This window comes from Atractosteus spatula, chromosome 14 (genome assembly GCF_055471065.1).
Source record: "Atractosteus spatula isolate fAtrSpa1 chromosome 14, fAtrSpa1.hap1, whole genome shotgun sequence".
Classification (NCBI taxonomy): domain Eukaryota; kingdom Metazoa; phylum Chordata; class Actinopteri; order Semionotiformes; family Lepisosteidae; genus Atractosteus; species Atractosteus spatula.
In genome coordinates this window covers 8835792-8850205 of record NC_142719.1, presented here as the reverse complement: position 1 = coordinate 8850205, position 14414 = coordinate 8835792, and the positions used below count along the sequence as shown (strand labels likewise).

The following is a 14414-nucleotide window of genomic DNA, read 5'->3' as shown; positions in this document are numbered from 1 at the left end:
ATAGTAACACACATGTATTTTACACAGTTTACTTTAAAAGCATATAAACAGATTGTAATGGAAAAATGTAATATATATGATTGTTCGACAGGCAAGTGGTTATTTCAGAAACTTCTTCATCGAAAGCTTTATATTCATCTAGAATTTGATTAAACTTTGCTTTAATCGGGTTCGCTGTTTATGTTACTTGATGTCTGATCTGCAGAAAAGGACTAGAGTGGACCAATGCAGAGATCAAAATATACTCTTTCTCACAGCAATCCTGAAATAGTCTAGTTGCTTATCCTTAAATAATCCTCTTTTCTCTTTCTGTGCATATTTTGGTCCCATCTGTCCAGCACATTCAGTAGTACAAATGGGTCTGAATGATGCAAGAGCTGGAAATTAGCTGCAAAGACAAATACAGTAACAACATATGATTCGTTCCATTATGAAACACGTGCAGACACGTATACTGTATATGCATCTTACACGGATGACCTTTCAGGTTCATGGTGTGTTTCAAGAACATGCAGTCACTGTTAATTAAGGGAATGGATGTTAATTAGAATGACCTGATCTACACTGTAGTGGGACTGCTGGTATATACCAGCTGCCATGTGTCTCCCGGGTGGGTGTAATTCAGTGGTTGTTGAAATTGATCTTCTATGGAATTGAAGGTGCTTTATAAATGCATGGATTTCTGATAAAATCATATTTTTTATGAAAATGAATGGGAGCTAATATTAAGAGGAAAGAGTAAGAGAAAAAAGTGTCCTTACGTGGAATTTGAGAGAGAACAAAGGTGCAGGAGGAGGGAGAGTGAAGGGAGCTGGTAGAAGAGTAAGACATGAAACTGAGAGAGGGAAGGAGAGGATAGAGTGAAATATTCCGGAGGGGAGACAGAGAGAGTGGAAGGGGAGGAGCAGTGTCATGAGCGTGGGGAGAAGGAGAGAGTGGGAATGAGCCCCCCCGATGAACGGGCAGGTGGAAAGGTGAACACCGGAAAGATCACTGGGTAGAGGGAGAGGGGAGGGAAAAAGGAGCATGACCCGTTCATAGAGAAAATGAGCAAGAGTAATTTACTTTGAAACTCGAAGGTGGTGGCAACAAGAGAGGAAAAAGAGGACAAGACAGACAGCAACCAAGATGAGAAGTAACTACAGTTCAGGCACTATCCTCTCCAAAGATATGAGGGCAGCAGTGTAGGATCTAGGCAAAAGAGGGGGCTGCCTGGGTGGTGAAGTTGTCAGGGGAGATCCAGATGTAAGAATCTAAAGATCCAGACGGCAAAAATGGGAGAATATTGATCCTTCAGGTGTGCAAACGCAAAAGCAGGAGAGTCCCTTGCAATTGCTGGCACGGGCTGCTGGCACATAATCTAATGGGTCAAGACAACACTCCTGCATGAGAACGCCAGTATATAATTGATTAACCCCTTACAGCATGTAGCACTTGGACACACCACTTCATTAAGGTAATTAAAGTAATTGCATGAACTACACAGGCCATCAGTAACCATTACAGCTGAAAATGCACCAATTACTAGTAGCCCTAAACAAAGAAATGAATGCTAAAGAAATAAAACAATGAAAATCTACACATAGCTTACACCCACGTGTGGTCTCCTGTCTGCAATACCCTTATTGTCAGAAGGCTGGTCTGTTCTTAGACTAAGGGGAAGTACATTATCTGTCTAATTTAGCAATATGCTGTACAGCAAAGAGGCAGATAACTGGAGTATCATGATTCAAAAAAAGAAAGGACCAGGTTAAGTAAAACAGGCACCCCCCACTCACTCCACCTATAAAAACATGAATAACAAAAGCCACTTGTTACACAGTGATCTGCGGATGCGATTTCCTGCAAATAGCTTTTTTATGTGCGAATGGGAGGGCGGTTTCCTGCAGAAAGTGCTAACATACAGTACACACTGTGGAGTGGAGACGCCAGTGGTGGCCCAACTGAGTAGAACTGCCTTCCAGCCAGTGATGTACTATAACAGTTTCTGCTTCTGCTAAAAAGTAATTTCTTCTCAGAATTCTTGTCAGTTGCTTTGTCTTGTGTTTTTTTTTTTTGCAAACAAAAAAAAACAATCCTGATGCTTTAGGACTAGAACAAACTTGCAATGATCAAGAATGCAGAAAACAAGAATACACCAGATTCTTTTCTTCATCTTCATTCTTCCAGAAGGTATTTATTTATTCATTTATGTCTTTATGCAGAATGCTACTCTGATCAGTTTCATAACTTGCCTGAAAGAATATTTTTGGAGTATTAGTCAGTGATGTAATGTCTGTTGTCACTTTCATCTTTCTCTGCAATCTTCATGATGAAAAAATAGTATTATATTATCTATGAGCTCTTTCCAAAGAATGCAGAGCACTGATGTCTCATTCATAAACTAAAAGTGAGTAAACTCCTTTAGAAAAAAAGTGGAAAAACAGCAAATAATATTTGTTGCATAGTTAAAATACTCTTTTTAATAACAGCAAATAATATGTGTTGTATGTATAGTATAATAACAACTAACACTTATTTTAATAAGGTGCTGAAGAACAGGAAAAATGTTAAAAATACTGTTGGCAGTAATATACAGTATTTGAAACGTGTTCACTTTGTTATTCTGTGGTCTGATGAAACTAGTTATCTTAATGTGTATTAGATTAATGTAGATATTTTATGAATATGAGAAGTTTTGACTTTGTATTTACTGTACATGACTTCAACAACGTCTTTAATTTTGTCTGACAAAAGAGTCACTCAGTCCTAGGTGATCAATTTAAAAAAATTCTGAAAACCTCTGAATCGAAGTCAGCTCCCTAAACAACCAGAAAAAAAAATTTTGTCTGACAAAAGAGTCACTCAGTCCTAGGTGATCAATTTAAAAAAATTCTGAAAACCTCTGAATCGAAGTCAGCTCCCTAAACAACCAGAAAAAAATAATATATATTACACAACAAATACATCTCTTGATTCAAGTCTTCCTAAGTAAAGCTTTTTTAAACAAACAAGGGAATTTAATTAGTTTATAAGATGAGAGGATAGATTCACCTGTTTTTTTCCCCACTGCTTTTATTGAGCATCTTTGGCTCTTTCACTCACAAAGATTAGTTTATTTGCCTTCTTAACAAATCTTTTTTATACAGCATTATTCTACGATTGCCTACATTTCTGTCATAGATAATAATATTAAAATGTGTTTAAAATTGATCAAACTTTCCCCCGCAAGGAAATGGAAACTGCTGAGAGTTAAGAAAGTTAAGAAAATGGCAGTAATTTCTGTGAACTTTCTGTACAAGAGGCTAACTGTTCTCAATTTTGTTTTTTGTTAATTCGTCAGGCAGGTCCTCCGTCATGAGTAACTATCTGAATGTGGGGGGAAAAATTGGAGAACCAGTCATCCTACCGTGTGCCAAGCAGAAAAAGAACTCCATGTATGGGACCAATGGATGTTGGTATTTAAATAATAATCCTGTGTACTGTTGGGGTTCTTCAGTGGTGAGCAAATTTGGCAGTCGACTCTCCATTAATGGAAGCTGCAACCTAGCTCTCAAAGACCTCGAGATTGAAGACTCTGGGCTGTATGCTTATGTGTCATCTGAGGGATATGTGGGGCAGGTGAACCTCACCGTAACTGAGGGTAAGACTTCAATGCATCTTCAGTTCTCCATGCCAGCAATAGCGCTTTCAGAATAAGGCCAATTTTGCTTTGACTTAGTTTATGCTGCAGAACTGGTTTTCACAGTTATTGTAAACTGAAACGTAACTGACTTAACAAAGTAAAACAAAGAGCATATTATTCTTTCTAATATGGTACGAGAACGGTGAGAATAGTCAAGAGATTTTGACTTTTACTGAAGTCTTCTGTGTGCTTCTGTGTGTCTTGGTGTCTTATACACAATTTAATATCATATTTTTGAAGGATCTGATTTAAGTGCAAATCAGGTGCACCATTGACAGCTCACGTCTCCCTCATCAAATGTCACAGGTGATGCCAGACTAGGTTCCATAACTGACCTACTATATCCTTTTATCTCCCAATAAAGTTGTCTTTTTGGTGTCCCATTTTCATTAAAATCAGCAAGGGTGGAATAAATATGACAAGTGTGAACAGGTCACAGAATTCCTTTCCTTTCAATTCAGAGCCATAAAATCTCTTCAGTCTTGGAAAGAGGAGATTTTGGCAGATTTGTTATGGATATTATAAATGCCTGAAAGGTGAATAACAAAACACTCTATGCTCAGCAAAGAATTAAGGAGCTGAGGAAACAAGTGATCATGAGGAATAACATTTGGTGCAGATAAGTAGGACTTAAATATTTTCAAAAAGAGTGGTTGGTTACCGGAGAATCCACCTTCTCAGTTTTTGAGTCTGATTTAGCAGATTCCCTGGGATCCTTTGTGAAACTGCTAGTAGAAATTTTAGGATCAATGACTGCTAACTACTAAATGAACATGATGGGTTGAAAGACTTCCTACTGTTGTCTGGTTCAGGCTGTTCAACCCTCTGCTTGAGACCCAGGTGATAACTGAATGATCTTAAACCTACAGAATTAGTTAACCACAGGGCACCACATGGCTACACCCTCTACACCTAAAGACATAAATAAGTGTTGTATTTTGTAGGCACCCAGATGCCAGTTCCTAGTATACAGGGCATCAGAGGAAGATCTGTCCTGTTGCCTTGCCTGTCCATTAACAACGGAGGGGGGACAACCTTTGAGAAAGCCAACTGCTGGTATCACGAACTCAGAGACATCCACTGCTTTTCTGGCACTTCTTCCAGCATTAACAGGTTTACCTCTCGCCTTAAAGACAGCAACGACCAAAACATGATACTTTCTGTATTACAAAAGACAGATGAGGGGCTCTTCACTTGTTACCACAGTTCCCTCAACTACGGCCAGGTGAAACTGACTGTAAAAGATGGTAAGATTCTCCAGCTTCCTTTATTTCTGTGAGTGAATGTGGCATTAAAGAGAGAGATGACACAATGGATTGAGGAATCTTTGACACTTTATGTTCTTACAGTATATTGTACCTGCAGAGTTTTCCAACATATGTTCTGTTAAAGTCAACAAGGAACACAGCTGAGTTCATTGTTTAACGTTATACTGTAAACAATACAGAGCTTGTTCAACTAACTTTGAAGTGGATGGGTGTTAAAGTTTTAAAGTATCTGAATCAAAAATGCAAAAGGAGAAACGAGGAGTTCTTAAAAAATATTCCTTAATTAAAACAAATCAAACAATCAGTGCGTTGTGGTAACAGTGCTTTCATACACAGTCTAACAGCTTGTCTTTTGAATGCAGTTGCTGTGTCGAAACCTGTAATATCCAGGAATCCTGATATGCGTCTCATCAAGGCTGGTACTCCCATCACTCTGACCTGTCACTCTGAGAATGGCTCCTGGCCCATCTCCTACAGCTGGTACAAGCTCAACCCGCAAACAAAGAGCTATAAGCTCTTCCAGTCCTCCCAGGAGTCTCTGTCTTTCCACCCAGCTGAGGTAGCCAGCGCAGGGAACTACAGATGTGTTGCCACCAACAAAGCTAATGGAGCCACCACAGCTGAAAGCACAACCACAGAGCTCATAGTACAGAGTGAGAGAACTATTCATTCATTTCTCCACTAACACCCTCCCCCTTCCAGATTTGAGATTTGCTCAATGTATCAAGAACACTCTCTTTATTTAGTACTTAATGTGTGGTTTAGAGAAAAAAAAACTTTTGCAGAAGGAGCATAAATCATCACTTTAGTTCCATTGAGAGCCTCAGTGTCACCGTCTCTTTGTCTCTTGGCCCTTGCAGGTCCCATCACCAATATCTCCATCCAGGTTCATCCCAAGCAGCTGTTTGTTTTTGAAGGACAGGCTGTTGTCCTGCGATGCCAGGTGAGAAATGGGTCTGAGCCCATCTCATGGACCTGGTACAGAATCGGGGAGGTGTCTGGAGAGAAAACTGTTGTCGGCCATGAGCAGGAGCTGATGCTGACGGTCACCACACACAGCGGAGACTATGCCTGCAAGGCCCAGAATGAATACAGTGGGAAAAACATCACCTTAGAGAGCACGACAGTCACAGTGCACATCGTACCCAGAGCTAGTAAGGACAGATTTTTTTACAGCTGAAAGGGACAGCTTCTTTTTTATCCCTGCCATATTTAGCGTGTACTGTATTTATTCTCTTTCATGTATTCTATTTACATATTTTTCACTCTAAGGAATTATTCATGCAAGCCCAGCTCCTTAAATTACATATTTGATCACCTTAAATTTAAATAAGATTTCAAGTTTGAAATGCTTTGGCATTTATATGTCTTTATATATGGACGTTTTCCATAACAATCGTGTACGTTTATATATGATATCATTCATTTTATGTTAAGCTGCTTTGCTTTCTTTCTCATCATGTTTTCACTGTGTTCAGCTGCTACATTAAGTCCTGCAGGTTAATGTGTATAGCCTGTGGGATTCTTCCATTCTAAACTTTACTAGTATGGCAACCTATTAACATTCCAGACATATTATCAATGGCTCTGATGATTCAACGGGCTGCTCGTTTTCTCCGTGCAGGAAAGGACTTGTTGTTGTGAGTGGTCAAATTCAAATTGGTTGGGTATAAATTGGAAAATACAAAACAATGTCGCAAAGAGGGAACTTATTAAGTCAATAAAAAGAGCAAGGCTAAATGTTTTAAAAAGGTTAGGGTTAGGGGTTTTAAAATGGCTAAAAAGTGGTGGACGTTTGGTTAAAAAAAGAAAAAGGTTACAAAACAAGTTACAAAATGTTTGGGTTACCAGCTACAAAATAGTCAAATAGGACCTGAGTCAGGTTGGATGCACCAATTATGAAATTCAGCACCCTGATAGCCTAGGGAACCTGGTTCCGAAATTATTTACACTGAAATCTTCATGGCAAATACCAATGTAAGCAGAATTAGTAATAAGGCACTGAGAAAGACTCACGAGTGGGGAGACGCATGAAAGAGTCAATGTTATACAATAATCTAGTTGACATACACTTCTTTGGATTCTGTTACTCTGTGTGAAGTGAAATTTAAAGCTTGACTTATTTCCTCAGAGGCACATTACCTTGCAGAGAGTCTTGTATGCTGCAGCCTCATGCTGTGTTCTCAGTTATGCTAAGAAACAATGACAATGTATTACAACGAGGGAAGTGCACCAGGGCATCCTGTGATTAATCATGAAACCCCAGCAAAATTGCCTGTAGGCTAACAGGAGTTCTGTTCAATTAGCATATTTACCTTTTTTTAACCTGCTCATACCAGACATGAATGATAGGCATACAAAACTCTTTACTTTCTGCATACTTTTGTTTCGCATTTTCATGAAGCTGCCATGCGAGTTTAACTCAAAGATGAACACTGTTAGCTCCAATGGTCCACTTTCATGAAGGCTACGTTTCTCCTTTAATCCTCCTCACCAGGAAACACTCACCAGGTCAATATTAGTTGAGTTAGAAACTGTAAATAAGACCTTGGCTGGAACAACAGTGGCCCGTGAGGGTTGAGTCTTGAATTAAAAGGTCTCTAGAAAACAAGAACAGGAAATGTAACACCTGCAGAATTTTTAGCATCATTTATGGTAGTTAAGGGAATAGGGCACACCTCATCATTATAACATGGTGAACATCAGGGCCCTTTGGGGTTTCACATACCCTACTGGAAAACTAAACGCACCTTTCTCTATTGCAGAGGAATATGCCATTGCTACAGCTGGCCTGTGTTTTTCCCTGTTCATCCTGGCTGGCGCCTTTGTTATAGGTGTCTGGATATGGAAAAGAAGGAGCCCAGACTCCACTACCTCCCAAATGCCACCCAGGAAAGGTAACTTCCCAAAACTAAAACCTTAGTCTTTTAAAACACGAAGGCTGAAAAAGTGGGAATGCTTTTTTATTGTGCGTGCTTGAAAGAGGGTTGCTGCTGTTCTCTGCTTTGTCCGATGTCTTGTAAAACACTCCATTATAAGGGCTGCAACACATGAAGAGAACACTGACATGGTCTCACACACCTGGTAGCAAGTGATTAAATGTTAAATGTGTGGTTCTACCTGAAGTGAGATACTTGATATTTAGAAATACTGTATTGATGGAGCTGAGCTGATTAACATGGCTTATAAAGCAAAAAGGTTAGTTCAAACAGCTGACTGTTGGTGCACAAATAGTAGATGGATGGACACCAATACTCACTAGAAGGTGGTATATAGATTATATGTGTGTCTTCTGGTGCTTTCTGCCCTTGCCATTGGGAATGATGTTATTTGGCCCAGATTTCATTGCTTCCCTGAGCACTGTTGTCATCACACAGCTGCCTGAACAGGTCAACTGACTACATTTACAGTATAAGACTTACTGACCAAAAGGCTGTGGTAGAAAGGAAATCTACTACCCAGTCATGTTCATTATTGCTTTGCTGCTCTGTAACTTTCTGCAGCTCTGATACTTTCCCCTAACCCACGCAATCCTTTTAGGTCAGAGAACTGTGGAATAAGAAAGTAATAATAAAAGAAAATTCTTAACTCATGCAGAGCAAAGGAGGTTAATGTTACTACCATTAATAAATTTAATAAATATCTCTAACTGGGTTTTGGTGAATAACATACAATACTTCTGTCTTCTATCAATGTAAGTGTATGTATGTATCATACTGTGAATATGCAAAACTATAATATCACTGGAGCTCAGTAGGGTGACTGTGGTAATGTTTGTAATTGTATTGGTAACTTTTAAGTATTAAAAAAAACTGTATTTCCAAACAGATGTCTCAATGCTCAAGAAAGATTCAGCAGCAGCAGACAGACATCACAGCAGAACGTAAGTTCTACAAAATATTTTTGTTGTCATACTTAGGTACTATCTGCTGTTGTATTAAGGTGAAGTTTGGGGGTTTCAGGGAAGATATTTCTATTCTGAAACCAATCAGAGATCACATGTAATGAGAATTTTTATGAGCAGCTTGTGAGGAATGAATGAAACTCATATAACGTATACTGTACTATTGTCTGTGCAATACAGAAGTGGTTACTACTGGTTGCTGAGATTGTAAAAAAAGGAATTTGGCAATTCCATATGGGATGCATATAAAAAAATAGACAGATTTATTTATTTCATTAAAAAATTTAAAACTCTTTTATCCACTTAAAAAGTCTTTGGTGCCCTGCATTTACAGTTCCTGTTGAGCAAGAGGAAATTTGTCTATTCTGGTTAATAATTCCATTAACGTGCTTAAAGTCATTAGCCAAAGCATAAACAATACAGTAGATGGGAAAACAATAACATTCCTGCTCATTTACAGTACAGTACAGTAGTTACTTCAATGCATTTAACACACACGCCTTTATTAAAAAAAAGTTCAAATATGATAAAAATAAATAAATTCTGCATCTGAGAAGATGTGAGTAAAGAGAATTCTCGTCAATGCTTTACGAGTGCCCAGCTTGTAAGAGTTAAAGTATGTTCATTAAATGAAAAACAGGTAGGCATTACTACATCTCTTATAAACTAAAACTCATATAGCATTTGGTCATATAGCAAGGGATTACTGTAATGGGTGGATGAGCTCCTCCAATTTAATTAATAATATTAAAAATTATAATAATTATTATACTTCTATAGCGCTTTTCTGGACACTCCACTCAGAGCGCTTTATAGGTAATAGTGACTCTCCTCCACCACCACCAATGTGCAGCATCCACCAAGACACCAGGGTTAGACCCCTACTCTTTTCCAGAAACACCCTGGAATCTTTAATGACCTCAGAGTCAGGACCTCGGTTTTACATCTCATCCGAAGGACGGCACCTTTTTACACTCTAGTGTCCCCGTCACAATACTGGGGCATTAGGACCCACACAGACCATAGGTTGAGCACTCCCTGCTGGTCCCTCTAAAACCTCTTCCAGCAGCAGCCTTAGTTTTCCCAGGAGCCTCCCATCCAGGTACTGCCCAGGATCACACCTGCTGAGCTTCAGTGGACTGCCAGTTATGAGTTGTAGGGTGAAACGGCTGTTGGCAATTCTCTCTCCCTTACCTTTCCATCAGGGTTATTCACCATTAGAGACTGCAGGCTTCACAATGCGTCAGAGGAGAGCTGACATTGATTGGAGGCTGTACAGTCTGTAGCTGATGTCACTGCAAGCTTGCAGGTGCCTAGGAAATTGAAGTAGAAGCTTGCATTTAAGGGTTGGGAGGAAAGCTCTGGACACCCAGAGCAAACCCAGGTGAACAGAAGGAGAACAAACTCAAACCCAGATAAAACTCAGGATGCTGGAGTTGTGAGGCAGCAATGTTGCAGTGTATTAACCATCAAGATGTATTAATAGTTTTATTATTATCTTTTTGCTTCCACAGTCCGTATGAGAGACAGAAGGCAAGAGAGAATCCGATCAAAAACCAATATCAGGATGTGCAAGAAGGGTTTTACTGCCCCCTCTCTATTGAAAATCAAGTCGAAGAGGATATTTATGATGACCTGACCTAATGACCCGACCTAATGCCACAGTCCACTTACAAGTGTAGTTTTCCCAGGTTTTGCAGTTCAGTTCAGTTTATTGTCATATGCACAAGTGCAATGAAATGCTTTAACTGCAGTCTTGTTACAAAAGGTTCATATTTGGTGGGGTGAAATGTCAGTGCCATTATAATTAACCCCACAAGAAGGAGTTTAGCTAATCATTAAGGGCTTTTTGTCTTACTTTTTTATGTATTTATATTTTTTTAACTTCCTTTTGAGTTGTAGCTATTGTCTGATGTCCTCCCACCTCTTCTATTAAGGTTTTAATTCAGCAAATTCATATTAATAGTAAAAGCAGCTGTAAAAGCCAGAGCTCATGTTTTCATGAGCAAATAAAAAATAAATGAATGGTAAATCATCTCTGAAGTCTGTTTCAAAGTGAGGAAACAATGAAAAAAACCTCAGAATTAATTATTAATTTTAAAACAATGGGTGAGTCAATCAAGGGATGGAAGGATATACCAGGTGTCCATTTTCCAGCAATTAACAACAGGAAAACAACACAACTTCTCAGTCTCAAAGGTACACAGTGAAGATTATGCTCACATTTAAAAGAACAGGACAAAAATAATTTGTCTTGTAAGAAGGGATCACCCGACAACTGAATGAAACTGAATCAGGTCCAAAACTGTCAGGCAACATCTGCTTTTGTGGTCAGATGAGATGTACAGTATGTGTTTTTTTTTGTCTTTGTTGTTACTGTTTTTCAAGAGCATTGGCCTTATTTAGGGTCCACACTAAGGGGTGCTAGTGAGCTTCTCACACCACAAATGATTCCTCTGCCCTTTCACCTATCCTTGATTCTGCATTGTGGTAGTGTTATCGCCAGTTAAGGCCGCGGGGCAGATCTGGGGTACGGTATACAATTTTATTAAAACTTACTTGGCTAACGAGAGGCCACAAAAAAGTCTGTGGGAAGTACATTGATTGAGGTATTTAAATATGCATCAAAATGGAAAAAAACACAGGACGTCAGTGACATTTTTTAAAATGAGCTGTGGGTCACCCTCACCATAGACCATACAGGTCTATCCCGCAAAAAATAAAGTGATGCTGTCAAAAAGGAAAACCGAAACAGAGAGGTTTGAGGCTTTCGGGGCCACAGCAGATAAAGAGGTCAAGCTCAATGTAATGTTATCTCCAGGTCACCGCTTGATAGCGACCGACAGAGTAGAGACTGAGGAGGAAAAACACTGTGCAATGCTGCTGAGAACACAGAACAACACAGAGAGGAATTCACCACAGCAGCGATCCTCCTAACTGGCCGTGAGCTGGAGTCTGGGGATGTTTATCGGACCATCCGATAAACCTTTCTCTATATACATCATATGGGACCCACAGGATAAATGTCAAATGAGTGACTAGGCTCTTTTATGTTATTATGGTGCTGCTATTGTACCTTGTCAGGGGAGGGGGGAGAAGAGGGGGAGAGGGATGGGGGACCCATAACATAATTGCACAGGGGCCTGCAAAAAGCAAGTTCTGCCACTGATGATAAATGAGTTAGCTGTGTGGGGATGAAATGTCCCATGGGAGCTTTTTGATTATAATCCATAGCATCCGAGTATGCCCAGGGTCTCTGCAAGATGGACACTGGTTGAAGGAATCAGATTACCTGTCTTCTGGAAATCTTCAGGGAACGGCTTCCCCTGCTACAGGGTGGCAGGTACTGATACAGATATTGAGGTCTTGAATCCTGAGACAATACAAGAGTTTGCATGGAAGCCCCAGGGATCTCCATCATCCCACACACCAGGACAAAGTCCTGGACAAGACCCTGGTCATCACATTTTGGAATTTAAAGGGTGTCCTCATCACTGACTCTGTGCCACAGAACCCATTTCCCCTCTCACTGCAATAAACAGAAACGTAATCACGACATTTTCCAAAGTGCAGTAGCCAGAGATAATACAAGGAAAAACAATGTGAGACAGCATGAATAGGTTTAACAGGAAGTGCCTGGAGAAAGCGAAGTATGTCAGCATATATTATATTTAGCCAGCAGGAGGCTGCAAGAACCACATTTGACCACAGGAGGGAAGAAAAGTCTTTTATAAGATCTAGCATTGCTGAACACCTTGATGTACTGAATGGCCTGCTCACGTAATCATCTTTTCTCATGTTTGTATTCTTAAATAGAGTTCATTAAGCATATACATTACACCTCAGAACATGTATTAAGCCATATAAGGGTTGAAATTCCATTTAAAAGTTCTTTGAAACCTATAATATCTTCACAAAAACACAAAAAGTGTATCAATTAACTTGCTCATTCTGAACTGCAAGTTAATTAAAAAAGTAAGATTGTTCTTATTTGTAAATGATTTGCTGTTTGCTAACACAAGTTAGAGTGTTCTTTTACATATAGTGTAGATTTTCACCTCTGCTGGTAAATTACAGAATTGCTTTTCCATTCCCTGCCAAAACAAGGAAAGCAGTCAAGGAGATCCACCAGAATTCAGACTCTCATTAGAGACAGGCAAGTAAAATCACTTTCAGTGAAAATGAGCATATCAAGACCATTTGTGATAGAAAATGTAGTTGATTCTGAAATTCAGAAGGAAACCTGTGGATAGAATTTGGGTGTCCTTCTCTTTTTCAAGTTATGTTGATTAGCTTTTGTTTTTACTTGTTTAAATGTGTCAGCCTTAGTTTGGCTATTGTGGGCTCTGGAATCAGACCTCAGGTCAGGAATCTTTTAACCTTTTGAATCTCTTTTTCATCTTTGTGACATTGCACAAATCCATATACTTCCCTCCTAATCTCCAAAATCAGCCTTTGTCTTGTTCAGGCTTGTGTATTGCAATGCCCGCTGGTCTATCCAAACACATTACAGACCAAAGTCATGTTTGGAGCTCAACCGCACATTTAAACAAACAATTTAAACAAAACAATTAACATACAGTATACACCTTCCTTGCACAGGCTCCCTCTGAATTTCAGATTCAAAATACTGGTGCTCACCTTTACAGCATCAAGGCTGTGGAATGATCTCTCAGACCATGAATTTGCTGTAACCTTTGTTAATTCACTGACACTAAGTAATTTCTAGAGAAGTGTCCTAAAACACCGGTTTCTATTTACAGATTCTTTTGAAATTCATATGTAATACTAAGGAAATAATAAATCAAATTTAAGGTAGTTAAGATCAAAATCTATTACCAGAAAAACATGTAGAAATCACTAGTTTGATTTTTGAATATTGTGATCATATCTGGAAGATACAAGGATTAGTCTCATTTCGCCAAAGGCAAAAGAGCCTGTCGTTACTGGAAAAACAGCAAACGTAAAATACAACAAAACATGACTGTGCATTGCAAAGAACTTATTCACTTAAACGTACCACACTTTTCCACGAACGGAACACCACCACTAATTACTAATGACATTTTTAACCTTGACTTAAAACTCCAACAGTATTCGTCTATGGCGGGGGTGCCCAACCTTTTTCAATGTAAGATCTACTTTTACATTTGCCAGTCCAGTGCGATCTACCACTGTGAATTTGAAGCTCTGATATAAGACTGTGGGCACATCAGTAGAATAACAATACCCATCACTAAAATGACAGCAAATAAAAGCAAGTGACTCATGCTACAGTGAACAAATAATGTTCCTCATTTTAGAAAAAAGAATATCCTTCCTTAATGTGAGCATTGGCACCGAGAAGCTTACTTGAGGACACTTGTAATTGTTTTAAACGTGATGACACTGCTGATCATGTCGATAACATTTTTATTTTGTCCCTGGAGCTCGACATTCAGCTCATTCGGCAGTTCAGTCAACTCTGTGAGGAATGCTAAATCCAGGAGCCACTGGTCACCCTCTAATTGGGCTTATTCACCATGTTTACATGACTTGAGAAACTCTTTGATTTCAGGCAACAGCTGTCTGAACCTCA

At 39.2% G+C, this 14414-nt stretch overlaps 1 protein-coding gene across 1 annotated transcript; it reads left to right on the top strand.

The window, feature by feature from the left end:
* The first annotated feature begins 1816 nt into the window (after positions 1 to 1816).
* LOC148820566 (Fc receptor-like protein 3) lies at positions 1817 to 10868 on the top strand. Its single transcript, XM_088932996.1, has 8 exons — positions 1817 to 2172; positions 3323 to 3622; positions 4609 to 4911; positions 5295 to 5585; positions 5793 to 6086; positions 7698 to 7829; positions 8761 to 8815; positions 10351 to 10868. The coding sequence occupies exons 1-8, from the start codon at positions 2118 to 2120 to the stop codon at positions 10478 to 10480; spliced, it is 1560 nt and encodes a 519-aa protein (XP_088789122.1). The 5' UTR covers positions 1817 to 2117; the 3' UTR covers positions 10481 to 10868.
* The last annotated feature ends 3546 nt before the right edge of the window (positions 10869 to 14414 follow it).